This window comes from Syngnathus acus, chromosome 2, assembly GCF_901709675.1.
Source record: "Syngnathus acus chromosome 2, fSynAcu1.2, whole genome shotgun sequence".
Classification (NCBI taxonomy): Eukaryota; Metazoa; Chordata; class Actinopteri; order Syngnathiformes; family Syngnathidae; genus Syngnathus; species Syngnathus acus.
In genome coordinates, this window is record NC_051088.1 from 8,942,216 (window position 1) to 8,959,625 (window position 17,410).

The 17,410-nt window shown below is 38.9% G+C and overlaps 1 protein-coding gene and 1 non-coding gene across 3 annotated transcripts; one reads left to right on the forward strand and one right to left on the reverse strand.

Moving 5' to 3' along the window:
• Nucleotides 1-1,514: 1,514 nt before the first annotated feature.
• trnaq-uug lies at nucleotides 1,515-1,586 on the forward strand. The gene has a single exon. It is a non-coding gene; the product is annotated as a tRNA-Gln (tRNA).
• A 121-nt stretch (nucleotides 1,587-1,707) lies between these two features.
• On the reverse strand, nucleotides 1,708-16,996 carry calcrl2 (calcitonin receptor-like 2). Of its 2 annotated transcripts, XM_037279574.1 has the most exons (14): nucleotides 16,862-16,996; nucleotides 8,298-8,355; nucleotides 7,750-7,909; nucleotides 6,786-6,893; nucleotides 6,598-6,710; nucleotides 6,385-6,476; nucleotides 5,615-5,744; nucleotides 5,380-5,533; nucleotides 4,586-4,646; nucleotides 4,206-4,272; nucleotides 3,794-4,012; nucleotides 3,482-3,523; nucleotides 2,691-2,739; nucleotides 1,708-2,618 (listed from the first exon to the last, which is right to left on the reverse strand). In XM_037279574.1, the coding sequence occupies exons 1-14, from the start codon at nucleotides 16,909-16,911 to the stop codon at nucleotides 2,461-2,463; spliced, it is 1,461 nt and encodes a 486-aa protein (XP_037135469.1). In that variant the 5' UTR covers nucleotides 16,912-16,996; the 3' UTR covers nucleotides 1,708-2,460. The 2 variants fall into 2 exon arrangements, with proteins under 2 accessions (XP_037135469.1, XP_037135459.1); XM_037279564.1 differs by having other exon boundaries at nucleotides 1,708-2,739.
• Nucleotides 16,997-17,410: the final 414 nt, after the last annotated feature.

Consider the following 17,410-nt stretch of genomic DNA (forward strand, 5'->3'; position numbering starts at 1 on the left):
AGGTGGCTATTTTATATATTCTATGTATTTATTCATGCCATAGCCATTCCAAATCCCAACCCTTCCCCAATACCGGTATTTCTGGTATAGGAATACCTAACTGTATTGATTCCATTTGTATTCTTAAACAACCAAAGTCCGAACAATGGTCAAACACCAGCTCGGTCTTGTGCGTGTGTTTGTGTGGTCTTATACAAATCAAAAGGAGCTTGGGGTCAAGTAGGAGGGGTCTACTCACGTGTTAGGGATTGTGAGGACAGGACTGTGTGCGTGCGTGTGCATGTGTGTGTTGTGTGTGTGTTCCCATTAAGTTGTTGCTCCAGAGCAAGCTGGAAGGACATCAGGTTACCATATCCTTGCACCACCTTGCTGTTATTGTTGGATGGATAGAGAGAGCGAGTTTATTGCAATTGCAATCCTCACTTATGTTTAAAAACACATCTACAGCTATAATCATACACCATGATTAATGGATATTTCTACTAGTAGTAACACTAGTAAAAAAAAATCAATGCAGTAAATATTTGCAAACGTTTTGCATGTTAAAACATAATTGCATTACATATTTATATTTAAAATCACAGTATATGACTGTAAAAACTCAAATCAGACAGATTTTGCACAATGTACTATAATTCGAATGACAATTATAAACAAAGCAATGGTATAGTGTGTTGCAACTTTATTTTCTAGTTAGGTTAAGGTTTTCAAGTGGTTTTCAGTTACGTATTTTCCGGTGACACACGAACGCAGCCTTGAAACTGGCCTTTGTTTCCATAGCGACGTTTTTTCCCCATTGTGCCAAAGTATATATAATACATATGCCTATAAGTAACCATGGAAACTTTAAAATGGGCTAATACGTCTTATTTAGTAATTGCTTTGGTATTTTGGAGCAGATAGTGGTGGTTGGGTACCGCCCAAAAAATATGATGTGATAATTTACCGCCTCCACACGGCAATAGTTAGTCATCACAAGCAGTGGCGCTTTATCGTTCAGGATGAGGCGGGTGAAAAGTTGTTCCAAAACGGTGCCATCCAAAACCGGAAGCCAAAGTAGTTTACACAAGAGCGATCCACTCTGGGTTATTAAAGGAACTTAGTAACAGTTTTTTGTTGAGTTGTCCTAAGTGGCACATAAAACGTGTGTACTGCTGTTTGCATTGCGATTACACGATCACGGATTGGTTTTAAAGACTTTTATGTCGTCTTCACGAGTTCATGACATGGTCGTGTTTCTGAATTCCTTGGGGCCTTTAAAGACGTCATGCTGAAGTTATGTATGATTAGTGATAAATGGGAAAGCGAGTGGGGCGCGCCGGAGCGTGGAATGTAATCGTTTTCGTCGTGTTTCAAATGTTGACGTAACTAATGCACTCCGGCTACGTAAAAACCGAAAAGGCATGTTCAAGGGATAGTTTAGTCGTTTGATATAGTTTAAAAGTAAACATTCGGCAAACGATGTCTTTTTTAATATATTTAAAGTACTGCGTGTATATACAATCGCCCCGACTGGTCCCATGGTGTAATGGTTAGCACTCTGGACTTTGAATCCAGCGATCCGAGTTCAAATCTCGGTGGGACCTCGTCTTTTTTATAGCATTTCAAGATTGTTACCCCTCGCTTGTACTGCTGCATGTTACTTGGGTTTGATATTCTGAAGAATGTGGTCGATATTCTGAATAATAAGATTCACAGTAGACCAAGTAGTTCCTTAAATATATGCGACCAATGGAGTTTTTATTTTTCTCAAGTAGTCCACCCATCCATCCATGAAATGAGAAATAAATCAAAGATTCTACAGCCATATATTGTACATTAACTTAATATAAGTACTACAAAATAATATACATTGTGTATTTAACAGTGTATACATGTGCGTAAATCGAAGCTGTTATCACAAAATGTATCCATGTTTTGCAAGTGCTCTAATAATAGGTAGGACTACCGTTTATGGACAATTAGGAGAGCCAAAATATTAGGCGCAATATCAATGAACAAGTCTATTTTTATACAATTATACATTTCATTCATAATTCATTCCAATTATAAACCGCAATATCTTTCTGAAGTATTGTGTGTCAAATCGATTATTCGGATTATGTATTTGATAGATTATGATAGCTATTATGCTAGATTTGGGCTGGGTATCGTGTGCTATTGTTCGCTGTGCAATTTACACGGGTGTTGATTCAAGTGGAGCTGAGGAGGGGCTCCGATAGTAAAAAAAGAAAAAGGTTTGAAGAAAAAGGTGCTGCTAATTCGATGCGATTAGATGCTTGGAATAAATATCAAGGAATTTGAATTACAGACGACGAACTGAAAAGCTGATTTCCATTCATGGGGCACGCGGGAGAAAAATCAAAGGACTTTAAATGCGCTTCATGGTCCAAAAATAATACAGGATACATTTTTTTTTCTTAAACAAAAAACAAACAAATAGATACCCCTTCAGCTATGTCACATTTCAGTGAGGTGCGGCTTGTTGAGCACATCCACCTCCCCATTGGTGCACTCCACACTTCTCCCTGGCTGCCTCCCGGACAGGAAGCCAGCGTCCTCGCCGCTTTTCCAATGCGTATCAGGCTGTTCCATGCTGACGGTGGCGCGACTGGTCTCTGTAATTGATGAGTTGTGGTGGTAGCTGAAGTGGCTGTTGCTAACGGGGGTCTCTCCCCAGCCCGTCTTACCCCACGCCAATTTCCACTGGGCCCATTTCCTCTGCAGTGCCGTTTGGGCCTTATGGTGACAACAAAACAGTGGTGACACTCAAAATCGAATAATAATAATAACAAAAATAGAATAATAAAGAATAAAAAGGCATTTAAATAGACAATTGAGAGCCAAGTTGCTTGATGAGCAGAGGTATGACCTCAAGGATATTGTGTATTGTAGTTTCAAGCCTAGTGCACTTTATTTGCTTCGGCAGATGTCCAAATTGTTCATTGAAATCATATTCATCCATCCATTCTGTTCTACACCGCTTGTCCCCACGGGGGTCACGGGAGTGCTGGAGCCTATCGCAGCAGTCATCGGGCAGTAGGCGGGGGACACCCTGAACCGGTTGCCAGCCAATCGCAGGGCACACAGAGACGAACAACCATCTGCACTCGTACTCACACCTAGGGGCAATTTGGAGTGCTCAATCGGCCTACCAAGCATGTTTTGGGAATGTGGGAGGAAACCGGAGTGCCCCGAGAAAGCCCACGTGGGCACGGGGAGAGCATGCAAACAGGGAGGATCGGAGGTGGAATCAAACCAGCACCCACCTAGCTGTGAGGTGGACGTGCTAACCAGTGCACCACCGAGCCGATAAATCAAATTAAACTGACAAGTTAGCATGACCACATAATGATCCAATTGTTTTCACCGAAGACCACAAGAATGAAGACATTGACGCTCATCCCACAAAAATCAATATACTCGACAAAGAGCGAGAGTCCAACTAATGCCGACTTTGTGTCTTGTATTGTTAACATACCTCACTATTGCAGAAACATAATATAATTGCCACCAGGAGTCCCTGTAAAATAAAAGGATCAATATGAAGAATAGCGACAATTTACATAGTGGCTCTGAAGTACATGATGTAAAAGACATCATAAATCAACAATAAAGCTGAAGTTAATGCTCGAGTTTAATGAAAGAAATTTTGAAGACCTTCTCCCTAATAATCTCAGCAGTAACCCAAATAGCGACAGTGAGAAGTAAATAATATAGACTAAACAAATACTATTACGTTTTTCTTTTTTAATTTTCACTTTTGAAATGGCAAAGGTTTTATGGTTCTTACCTGGAAATGACAGAAGATATTTATAAAGAAATCATATATGGCCCGGCTGATGCGCCCTTCTGGCCTCCAGGGAACAAGAATGAACTGGACTCCGAGCAGAGGGACAAGGATAAGCGTGGCTCTCACGGCCTTCATGTAGGTTGTGGACTCGGCACAGTGGGTCTCCTTAAGCTTGGTGATCAGAACCCGCAAAATGTTCAGGAGGAAGAACAAGTTTACCTGCATATAGAAGAAAGGTGGATGAGCGAGCAATTAGTACGATATTATAGTGCTCAGCTTTGAGTGACACATATATCAATTCAACATGTTAACCACTATTAGTTGCAGCATTGGATCTCTTTGCAGCTCAACAGAATGTCCACGTGTACCTAATCAAGTATCTGCTGAGAGGATACTGTAATCAATTGCTCACCAGCAGCGCTGCTTGGATGGGTCCATGAATGATGTAAAGCAGGTAAGTGTTTGAGTTGATCCAACACCTGAGACGCATACAGAATTAGTTAATCGTTCCACAATAAAGCACGGGAACGGGGGTTGACCTAATCTCTAATCCACTTCAATGCTAAGGATACTTTCACTTAATCCCAAACCCTAAAACAAAGGCATACTAACCTATTGACTTCACCCTAACCTCATCATGAACCCTAAACCAAATCCAAAGTGTCATTCCAAAATAAATTCCTAATCCAAAAACCTAACTTAATCCTGATACCTAACCTGCTATTAATCCCAACCCACACATACATGACCTCATCCATAACCCATGATGACATCACTACCCTGGTCACTTACTTATCATTAAAGAAGAGCCCACGAGCAACAGCATAGGTGATGGCAGGAATGATGGGAAAGCCTGACGATAGAGACACACATTAGACTTCTCTTCCAGTATGCACATCAAAATAGTCATTCAGCACACTTTTACAGTTGGAAAGGCAATAGGAAGAAGTAAAAAAAGATTCCATTCTACCCCTTGTTCTATGTACATTTTGACGACTGTATTTTGTATCAATACAATGATAGCTTATTCATATAACGTATCCCAAGCAAACGAAATAAAATCCCCGTCTATACTCACATCGAATTGCATTTACACGTGCGTACAAAGGTTGACACCTCATGCATATGCACACATCCTAACACATTTAAAAATTAGGGATGGGTAAGTACTAATAGTAGGTATAGCATTGAGCCTTTACAACCTTCTTTTGAGCGATCAGGTACTCTTGGAGGTTAGGAGGCATGGAGGTTACCAGTTACCAATACTTAAAAGAAAAAAAAATCTGAAATTGAGTAAGTCTTCCTTGGTGGTATTCTGACACATTAGTGAATCATCATCTGTGTCAGAAAAATGGTCTTTGTTGAAAATTCCATTGGGTTAAAAGATTTTAATCAAAAATGTAATCAGTACACCCCCCCCCCCCCCAAAAAAAGTACTAGAGATTTTGGTAACCGGTTATCGGTGAGTACTCAGCGAGTACTGGTATCAGTCTGTAAACAAGTGGTAGCCAGCACTTTGACCGGTGCGATTTTAGACATGTAATACAAAGTCCATCTAATGACGTGATGATGTTGACAGTACTTACCCCACCCCAAGACATAGTACCAGAAGAGCTTCTGCTCTCCGACAAAGACGGCCACGATAATGAGCGTGTGAAGGTAGATGCCCTCGCACAGCATCCAGAAGTAGTTTGAGGTCAACGTGTATTGGGTGAGCACAGCCAACACTTTACAGCTCATCTACCAGGGGAGAAGGTGTGAATTCTAATACTAAAATCACCACAAACAATTTTTGTCATTATTACGGTGTGGTGAACTCACAGGGTTGCTTGTGTTTATGGCCTGGTTGTTGGCGACTGTCAGAGAGAGCCACATGATGGTTACAATCGAGTTGAAAATGAAGGAGAGGAACATGTTCTTATGGAGGGAGATTCTCTGGCAGCTAAGATTCCTGAAAAAAAGGCAAAGGTGTCACATTCTTAATAATGGGTGTATTCAAATTCTGTAGATATACACATTTTTCATTCCCAAAAAGTGTTTTTGTTTATACAGTGGATCCTCGACTGATGAACAAAGCATTCCACATTTTCATTCATTTCCATTCACCCAGTTTCCTATTGGAAAAAGAAATAGTGTGGAAAAAGAAATACATCTGTGTGTCAAATCATTGCAATCGTAATTATTATACCACCAGCTATGGTCCCTGAAGAGTTTATTTACTCGGATTTGAATGTCTTTTGACAACATTACCCTGACAACTCGTTGTACATGTGACAATGACAATAAAGATCTATATCTATATATCAAATAAAATGCCTTGCAGATGACTGGATATTGAAAAAAATGCATCAAAGGTGCGAGGACGCTGGCGTCTATGTTGCCGCTGTAAAAATACAGATTGCCGATTGTCATTTGTTAGCTTTTCAAAAGCCACTCAGAGAGTAAAAACATACGTGGCGAAGACATGAATTCAGCAAACAGCCCCAGCTAAGCAGGGCTTTTTAAAGGCATCTTAACAAAGTTGTGTCACCTGGAGGTAAACAACAAAACACAAATTTGCACAGACTTTGAAAGGACTCAAATTCACTCACTTGAAATAAGAGAAGATGACAAGGCAGATGATGAGGGAGACAATGGAGAGGCCATGTCCCACCATGGCCAGGTAGTACAGACTGATGGCAAACTGTACAAAACAAGTAAAAACCACCTGAATTGGAGTTATTTTCAGACAAGCTTCCCAATAGCTTTTCCTTACAGTTTTTCATTGTACCACTAAGAACGAGATTTGAGTGTATTGTGTTCACCTTGAGTTTGTCCTTAGTGTAGAACTGACATTGTGTGTAGTTGGACCACACTCTGTTGCTGTCTGGGTGGTGAAACCATTGTCCATCAAGGTTACAAACTTTGGTAACTTTTTCTGTTGAACAAGATGGTAAAATCGACTTTGCAGGATTGAATAATTGGTTTTGTATTGACCTTGTCCTGGCCTTACCAGCAGGGTCAAAATCGTGGAAGTATTCAGGGCACATCTGTATGACCGTCCCTGGAGACGAATCCCCCCAACACAGCCAGCCGTCCCATGTGCGGTTGCAGTAATTACCTGCAGGGGGCAGTAGATACATGAAATACGGGAACATATGAGGCCTGGAAAACACAAAGGATTCCTCCACTCTAATGGAATGAAACAAAAGGAATACTACAACCAATGCGTTGAGACAATATAACAATGGTTAATTGTTTGAAATTTGCCACGAATGTTGTAAAGTTCACTTCAATGTTTGAAGCCTTGACCTCAGAGTACCTCACACAAGGTAGGCGCAAATGACTGAAATGGTGGATGATTGGATATGGCAATTTGTGAACATGATTTGAAAAATGGAAACTCAATTGTTACCGTGAATAGAGAGCTAACAAATGCATGCGGCATAGTCACGCAGATAGATAAGAATTTAAACATTTAAAACTCCCCGTCGTATAAATTAACTCTGCAAAATACTGTCGATCGTATTGTCCGACAATAGCCGGAAGCCCGGTAGTAGCAAGCTGCCCAGCAGCATGCTGGGAAACCGATCACGAAATACCATTTCAAAGGCGGATTAGAAGCAAGCAGCTGTAAAAAGCAGCTCCACCAGACAAAGGCCAAGTTTCCTTTCTTTCATACTCACATCCTCTTTCTTTGCAGCAACCGCAGTACAGTATGTACGTATATCTGAATGAATTACTGAAGCACCAAAACACAAAAGGGCGTCTGAGGGGAATGAGAAACGACTGTGTTCTTTGAAATGACACATGTGGCCACTTTGCTTTCTCTTTTCATGGTTTTGCCGACCTCAGTCTGTCAGATGCTGGTCGACCCCTGATTTGTTTAGAATTTTCCCATTGTAAATATAAAGAATATAAATACATAGTAGAGACATTTTCACATTCTTATCCAACAAGTTAAATAAACACATCACCTTCTTCTGCTCGTGGTGGATCGCGGATTATCTTCAGGTAGCACTCGAACTGCGCAGCCAGGATCTCGTGACGCGTCGTTCCAAGGACTGTTGATATGTTGCCCAAATTCTCTTGCTGGTCATCCGCAGTCTTGTATTCCACATCATCGCACCATGTAACCTGGATAGTGGTCAAGATTCATTTCAGGAAGATCCACCCTCTCTCAAACGATTCATTTCCAATTTCATCGGACTCACTTAATTGTTGTATCATACAATAAATATTAAAGCGAACCACCACTGAAAATTAATTGTCTTTTATTGTCATCAAAATGTATGCTCACATAGATATACAAGACCAATTCATATTAATTTTTTTGTTTTACAATGATCGCCCCAATATTTTGGATTTCATAGACGTCGTAAGCTGTTGCCTATGAAATTTGCTCCATTTTGTTTTTTTAACGACTACTTTTTTTTCCCCACTGATTTTAGAAAGAGCTCCAGACCTCATCAAACAAGGTGAGCGGGCAACTACCACAATCAGTCATTTGGTTTAGTGTACTTACCTCTGAGCCCAGCAACAGTGCAAATATCAGTGAGAGGGTTCTGCTCCGCCACATGTCACTAAAGGAACAACAAAATACATTAGAAGCCATCATGTGTGGTCTTCGCGTTGATGCTTTGTTCATCTATCAAGAAAAGAAGTCATGTGAAATACAAGAGGACAGCAAATTCCCTAGAGATTTTCTGACTATGACTGGTCATCATCTGAGAAAGAACAATTTCGATAGCAGGGTAGCATTTTTAACAACGAGGTCTTTCTTCCGTTGGAGCAGTTTTAAATCCTTAAGGGGAGAAAACAAACACCACATCATTGAATGTTTGGATGACCTGGCCAAAAAGTCAGTGTTTTATTTTGTTGTAAACTGAGTTCATGGGTGATTGTCCTTACTGTTTCCTGTAAATACATCTTTCAAGAAAAAAAAGTATCTTTCAAGAAAACCATAATTGTAGGAATGTGACCTATGTACACCGAAACCTTAAAGGTCAAGCGCAATCTGTTCTTGGACACTGGTCGGCCAAGTTTACTCCAGTTTTTTCCAACAGTAGAATGGAAATTACGGGTGTGGAAAAAATGAATCGCAATTTGTTTGTGCATTTACTGTACTGTTACTTTGAAATAATGTAATTAATCATTTTAAACCTGATTAATCGAGTAATCGACAAAATCATTGACAGCTTAACGATTATTCAAATAATCGCGAGAAGCACTAATAAATAATGTAATTAATCATTTTAAATCTGATTAATCGAGTAATCGACAAAATAATTGACAGCTTAACAATTATTCATATAATCGTGAGAAGCACTAACAGCCCTATTGAAGGAAAATCCACATTTACAGTACTGACAAGTTAATTCAACCGCACACTTTTTTTTTTTAAACTTTAAGTCGTGCTTTTTTTCCATTATTTTACTTGTCCAAATTCATCACACTTCATTCTTCCATGCAGGAATTCTGACACATCTACACAAGTTGTATGTACACATACTTTTTCCAAATTTGTTGTTGATCAGCTATTTTTTAAGAATTCGGGGGGTTTAAAAAGTCCCTTGTAGACATGCAGATACACCTTGTTAATCAAGAATAAAGAACGCCTTGTACGTTACATAAACAGCTGCCAGTGGGAATGTATTGTTCCAATTAAAACTCATAATGTCAAACACATTGTTCCTAGCAAATCTTCTGACCATAATTGTACCATGGCCAAGTACTTTGTATTGTGGGTTGCTCCTAAGGAAATAATTCCCTTTCATGGGAAGACGGCCTGTGTTTGGAGCAAGACAGACAGACGGCTGATGTCTTCCAAGCATTCCTTTAAAGGAGCACACTTTTTGTACTTCTAATGTTTAGACTGAGAGTTACTGTCAAATAGAATGTGCTATACTTCAGGGAACCACAGGTAGACATGTCACTGAGCAACACAGTTTTCGTAATACAAAACAAAAACATGTTAAGAAGTATGAATACATGATGGCTCGTTTGCAGTTCTGCTCAGCGTGCCAAAATATGAATCCCAAACTTGCTGAAGTTAATAATGACAATTTACTCGATCTGACGAGTACTGTGTTGACGTGAGATGTAATACAGCATAGCAGTTGGTAGCACAAAGAAGTTTTTAACTGTTGCAGCTTTGGCAAATAATATGGAAAAAATTTAATGGAAATGTTCCACAGAAACAGTGCTTCAGGCACTCGAAAGTTACTGTCATAATAAAGCAGATTTTGTCATAATAAAGTGGAGTAAATCGCTTCTACATGCTCTTGTTGTTCCCTTGGTTGTGAAGAGAAGAATGTGAGAAGGGAATAAAAATACAGTAGTAGTCACCATATAATCTTTTCTTACCTGTGATCGTTAACAATGCTTAGATGACACATTACGACACACTTGTCAAATAGGTTGTTTTCACATTTTAATATTAGTTTTACAGTTGTAATATAGTTAATACATTGCTTAGAAAGTGTTGATACAAAAGTTATTTTTATTAACCAAAGATGGTTTGTATTTTACGGAAGAGGATTAGGGCCAGTGAAGAAAAAAAAACGAGGGGTGACAGGATTCTGACTTTTTTCTCAGAATTCTGAATTCTGAGAATAAAGTCAGAATTCTGAGAAAAAAGTCAGAATCCTGTCACCCCTCGTTTTTTTTTCTTCACTGGCCCTAATCCTCTTCCGTAGTATTTCCATTATTTCTTATGGGGAGGGGGCGTCTGTTTTTATTGCTCCAGTGGGGTTTTAAATGCTAACCATTGTGTATTTGTTTAAGAAGATATGGACATCCCACATCCTTTAACCCTGCTTTAATAACCTCCACTGCACTCATGAGGTTGCGGGTCATGACGCAGGCTGATGGGAAATCCAAACATTGTTGTTTTGCTTCACCAGATTTAGGATTATTGACACACGCACTGTCTGAAGTAGATGTATGGAAGAAGGCTTCCATGCCCATGTCTCCAGCCATTGCATGAAGTTTCACATTTGACAGTCACTTTTATTTATTAAAAATATATATTTTTTGCATGTTGCCATACATTTTAGCCTTTTACAACTTCACAGTTATGTAAACATCTAGGCAGAACGAGACACTTGACGTGTTTTTTTTTCTTCCCACAGCAACTGCACTTCATTTTAGAAAATCAACACAGACTCAGGATGAGACTCACAAGTTGATTTTAAACCCAAGCCAAAATGAATAAATGCATGAATGCAATAATAAATAAATAAATAAATAAATAAATAAGTAAATAAATAAATGCACTATATAGCAACATAGAAAACACCTTCAAATAGCGCTTATGTGCAATATTCTCAGTACAGAAAAAAACCACACATGTACAATACATCTCACATAATGATGCTGTTTTTCACCTTTTTTTCAACTTCAACAATTTACAGTTTTTATGTCCATACAGTAAGAGAGTTTATGTACTGTATGACTGAGGACTCTGTAAAGGAAGGATGAAGGTTCTGTAGGACACGATTATCTCCCATTCCGTCATCCTGTAACCACTTCCTCCTTTGACAATCCCATCACCAGGACAAACGTACACACGAACGCACACGCACGTATACGCACGCACACATAAACACACACGCACGCACGCACGCACGCACGCACACACACACATAAACACTTCTATATAGGCCAACAGGTAAAAATAAACCATTGTTACACACAAAGGGACATGGGGAGGATTTTCATCGAGTAGGAGACATTGGTCCATGATACTCAGCTGGCAGGGAGTTGATAGCTGTCAAACAGTGCAAACAAATGGGTCTCAAATGCACGACAGCACTCACATAAGATACGGCTAAATGAGCGAAAAAACAAAAACCGAAACCCAACAACCCTCAAGTAAAGCACATATACTATGTGCCTGACAAAGGTTCACCACAGAATTGCTTTACAAAAGCAGCACTTCTTGCTACTGACTAATTTGACACCAAAGCACGAGGTAACCCAGACACAGTGAGGTGCACTGATAGCTCATGTGATAAGTGGTGTGTGGTAACTTTAACGGTGCTTCAACATGAAAGGTACCATTGGACTTTAACTATTAACTCAATATTAGGATCCTGAAAGTTTTGTGTGGGTCAGATTTTGCATCCTTTTTGCAAAGTAAACACACACACACACACACACACACACACAAATGTACCAATCAGAAACAGCCTCAGAGTGCTGGATAGAAACGAGGCTAACAGATATGGTTCCACTAAAAAAGCACAATGCAATTCTCCGCGGTATGGTTTGGATTGTTATCTTCTGATAAGGATTACGTTTTCCCCACGGGTGTGTTAGTGATACCAAAAGAATAGCATGACATCATGGCAGCTACACTAAGTGGAACTTGCCAATGAATTAAACAAAGGTAGTGTGACACAACTATCCACAAATGTTGAACAGAGGAAACTGCTTGTCCGCCTGACACAATTGTACAATCCCTGACCAGCTACACAAATTTTAGTACTGCCTGAGTTACTGAGAACAGAATGCATGTTTTACAGTTGTAACAAATGCAAAATCTGCTGGACCGAACAAGCTGAAGTTCGAGACAAATAGGGTGATTCCTAACATATTTCCCGTTTATCCTAATAATCTTTTGCCTATGGGAAAAATGTGAAAGCTTCAGGGTGACTATTCCGGTAAAATGCATTTAAAGGCAGTTTGCCAGAGGACTGTGCAACTTCTGCTGAGTGCTGACTTGAGTCATTGTAGTACTTGCTGGAACAACCTCTCCCCAAAAAGAACTATTTATTCATTTTTTACTGGCTCTTAAGCCTTGAAGTTTGCCAGCAATCTGTTCAGTCATCCTCCAACATCTGTTTGATAGAAAAATGAATGGTTTTAATGTGAGAAATTTCTTTTCCTTTTAATAGAGTAATTCTCAAGACAATATGACTCTTTTGTCTTTGCTACATTGCCCCTGGCTAGTCTGCTTCCTGGCTACAGCGCAAGGCAATAGTCTGACGGGCTGTGAGCGTGTCCACCATTGTACTTGAGCTGTGACCTGGGTCCTAACCCATCTGAGGGGCTACATCCCAGATTGACATTTGGTTCTCTAAAAGTCCAGGTCTTGATTTTAAAAGGCCTTTAAACCTTTTGATAATAATTAAATGATTGTTAAGTATTTAAATTTGCTGTTACTACAGAACACTCACCTATGAAGGTCTCCCAGACTATTTGTCATGAATCTGTTTCATATAATTATACTATATGAATGAAAATGCAATTCAAAAGCACAATGAAAGACTTGACATAGCTATTTCTCAGAATTTATTTCTGGTGCTTCAAAAGAAGCAAAGTACGTGAGAGAAAGTGTTTACTGACCATTGTGGTGAAACAATAACAAATCAGAACTTTACAGATCTTACCCAATCCACTCTGGAATGCTGGTTGACCACCCAATTTGTTTGGATTTAGAAACAATTTGTCCCAAACTAAATCAACAAAGCTAGAATAACAGTCAACTGGGCTGGCTAACGAGTAGCAAAAATCTGCGTATAATTGACGCCTACTGAAATGCATTGGAGAGGAATAAATGAATACATTCCAACCCCCAAAATGATTCCAAAATGCTGTTATGACACCTTTTCTACAAAAACTGGAGAGACTGGGGCGAAACCAAAACCCAGATAAACAAACAAAACAGACTATAAACAAAATACAAAATCATTGAAAAAAATATCCTTTACGATGCAATTTTACGGGGGCAAACCGCGAGAATAAATATTAATATCCAAAACGCTTTATTACTCATACACTATAACTGTCATACAAATGTAAAATGAAACAACCATTTGTACAAAACAATACAACTCAGTATTAATTCATAAAACAAACAAAAATAATGTCGCATTGTGCGTCCGAGTTGCTTTGCTAATGCGCCTAATCTAATGAAACACAAGAAAACAATGTGACAACTAAAGGGAACTCCCACAGAGCAAACATTGAGGAAATCCAGCGCACCCGGACAAACATCTCAATTATGGTCAGCATGACACCGAGTTCACCCCGAAACCTACTCCCTTTCCCCTCATCTAATCACACCGAGGTTATTCCCCAGTTTGCCCCTTGACAAATTCATGCGCTGTCTTGTATTTGTCTTGACTCCTTCTGGTCACTGTCGATTCCCAAATGTATCACAAGTATTTAAACAGCTGTTGGATTCCGAGGGATTTCTGAGCTATCATGCAAATTGGGAAGATTGTACAATTGAGGTTCAAGTATTTCTGCAGTTTAAATTTGGTCAATTGATTTGGTTGGACATGATTTGAAACGGAACATTGTGCATATTCAGTACCGTAGATGTAAAAAACATAAAGTCAAATAAATTGTTTGTAAATTTCCAAGACATGCTTGCCCTGAGGCAAATATTTGGAGAACAGATTACTAAAATGATTTATGCTGCTTGGGAAAACCCAGTAAGCACAGTGACCTCCATCATCTTTAAATTTAAGAAGTTCAGAACCAACAGGACTCTTTCCAAAGCTGACCAACCAACTGAACTAATCAATCAGTGGAGCAGTATCTTAATCAGAGAAGTGACCAAGAAACCATTGCTCATTCTGTCAGATCTCCAGCATTCCTCTGTGGAAAGAAGTGAACCCCTCTGCAGCAATCAGGTCTAAGGGTTCTGGTACACGTAAGGATTTTTCAAATCTTAAAACATTTCTTTTATCTATTACAGACCACACACAAATGTGAATTCAGCAATGTTGAGAGACATCCTGGGTGAAAACCTGCTCCAGAGGGCTCCTAACCTCAAACTGAATGAACGGTTCATCTTTCAGGAGGTCAATGACCTCGAGCACAAGTAATTTTTCCATGATGTCATTGTAGCTTGTGTGTAAAATCATGACATTTGAGATAATTCTTTAATGAGGCTGCAATATAAAAATATGAAGGAGAAAACGCACTGTGAAAACGTTCTGTCTGCAGGCAGTCATTATAATTTGTGAAAGCAATGATATTGTTATACCACATGTCAGTGTTGCAATATTGTTATTTTAACAGCGTAACAACTGTGTGCTCAAATTACATTACACAAACATTCACTTGACTCTCACATTGCATTAGCATTGTCCTCACCATTTAAAAGCCCCTCCAAATATATCACGATTCAGTAAATGTTACAACAAAGTGTATTTTTTATTTTAATTTTCCGTCAGCTGCTATGTGACGTGTCAAATTAAATTCCAAGCTCTTCACTTAAATGTCATTTTAAAATTGTGGTAAATGTCAGTAAATGTTACAACAAAGTGTATTTTTCATTCTAATTTTCCGTCAGATACTAGCTGCTATGTGAATTACAAGCACTTAACTTAAATGTTATTTCAAGACTGAAAACTGAAAATACTTATACAAATCCTTGCAATCATTCCTGCCAGCTCTGACATCTCCGTTATTCTCCACTCTAAAATAAGAACACGTTTCTTTTCAGCTTAGAGGGGGTAGTTGTGGGGAAATCATGGGGGTCTTGTGTTATGAAACAAGGGTTCGCTCGGGAACAAGTGGGGAACTGGGATCAAAGTAGCAGCCAAAACTTCTATTAATACCCACAGAGCAACTTGGCAAATGCAGTCTGTTCTGCTCCGCCCGAAGTTACAGTGGGAAGTGGAAGCTTCCCACGAACAAGCGATCTCACGATCCCACATAAGATGGGATTGATTGTAAGGGTGAGGACCTTTGGAAAAGCTGGAAAAAGGGATCACAGTCATCCCAACAGAATGCTAACAACAGCACAGAAAATATTAAAACAACTATTGTTTGGCTGCCCCTGTCTAATGAGTAGTTTGTATTCAATACAGAATGTTGAAATTAAAGTGTATAGTACACTCCACAGCCCATCAAAGTTATTTGTTCTTGTCAGCTCTCACTCCTGGCTGGGGCACACATTACGTCAACCTCTAGTTTGTCTTTCTAACAGCTGAGCCGGCGTGATGCCTGCATTGATCTATGGGGCATTTTTCAGAGCCCATATTCAACACGTAATCACACACGTGAATGTGCCAAAAGAATTATTAAAAATCCTTTATCTTCTTTGGTATACTCAAATGACATTTCTCATCTGGTCATCATTTCAATGTTACAAACCAATTCAGTTTTACATAACACACCATAGATTTGCTGGTAATATGTAATTGAAGACCATTATAAAACCATCATTACAAGGGGTGTAAGAAAAAACGGTTCAAACTGGATTTTTTCAATTTTAATTGACAAATCAAATTAAAACAATACTTTTGAAAAGTGTTACATTGTTGAATCGTATCGTACACTAAGTATCGAAAACCGCACACCCCTAATCCTTACAGTTGTTGTTTTACAATTCTATAATGTCACTTGGTCGAGCGCAGCTCTTAACTAATGTCAAACATTTAATTGTACATTTGGTCATTCATTATTATTAGTTCCTGGTTAATATAGGTCACAAACATGAGAGGTGCAATTATGATTCCTTCTGTACCATAGTGATAAACTGTGCAAACAAATTGCTTTATCTGCTTTAGGTGGATTATCACCAAATTTGTTGTAGCAAAACCACTACACACATTATCTTGCTTGACCCAAGTTGTTCTAGTTAGTCAATTAAGAGTTTGACATTCCTAAGTGTGCAAATTTATCAAGAATGTAAAAAAATCTTGCAACAGATGTGAATGAACAAAGCAGCTTGGAATGCTACTCAAAGTAATAGTAATCCAAGACAAACGACAAAGTTCCAAAATTGTCATTTGTGAGAATATGCTACTTTGCAATTAGGCAGTTTAAGTTTGAGTTCAACAAGGTTTTAAATTATGTGGCAAGGAGCCAGATAATTAATCAAATTGAACTTTATAAAGATAATTGTCTCACTCGCACAATATTCATCCTAAAACAGATCAGGCACAATTTGAGATGCTCATAATAACGTGAAAATTCTACAAATAGACTTTTCAACAAGCATGCGTAGTTCTTTGCGTGGCTGTTGTGCTTCAACTGTGGATAGTTGTTCCTTCCACACATTTAATCAAATCCATTGCAATAAGTTAATTCTAGAATAAAATTAGTTGAATACAGTTTACTTACGTTATAAACGGGCGAGTCGTCAAACGGACTTTTTTTTCCAAAATACACATCCCCTCCAAGATGACAGTCTCATGCTGCCCTGTGACAACACTGACCAGCCCCAACCAGCACAGCACTCAAACAAGGCTCAGGAGCTCTTCGATAATTTCCTGTTAGAACTTTCAGAGTAAATCAGTCACTGTAGATGAAATCCAATAAAGATTTTATTGTTTTACTCGTTATTTCTAACTGGTAACATGCCCTTGACCCCAACTTTAAACACAACTTTGCGACAGTACCGCACTAACGGTAATACCATAAGTAGATACGGTACCTAAATATAATAGTCGATGTAATCACAATTTTAGAGTTTGTGCAATGAAAACAAACATACAAACAAACAAAATCTTACCGATTCACTTAGAAAAGTCAACTGTCGTTCACAATGGACTATTTTGCAACTTGACACGAGAACTTAAAACGCAGTTGCGTACCACCGCAACGCTGTATGACACTGCCACCTGCTGTTTGCCACTTGCCGGACTTTATGAATGTTATTTTTAATATAAA

Coding starts and splice junctions, on each gene's coding strand:
- calcrl2 (XM_037279564.1), bottom strand. CDS start 16,911: ATGTGTATTTTGGAAAAAAAAGTCCGTTTGACGACTCGCCCGTTTATA. Junction 8,356..16,861: donor ACGACTCGCCCGTTTATAAC/GTAAGTAAACTG, acceptor TTGTTCCTTTAG/TGACATGTGGCGGAGCAGAA. Junction 6,477..6,597: donor ACACTAAGGACAAACTCAAG/GTGAACACAATA, acceptor TGTTTTGTACAG/TTTGCCATCAGTCTGTACTA.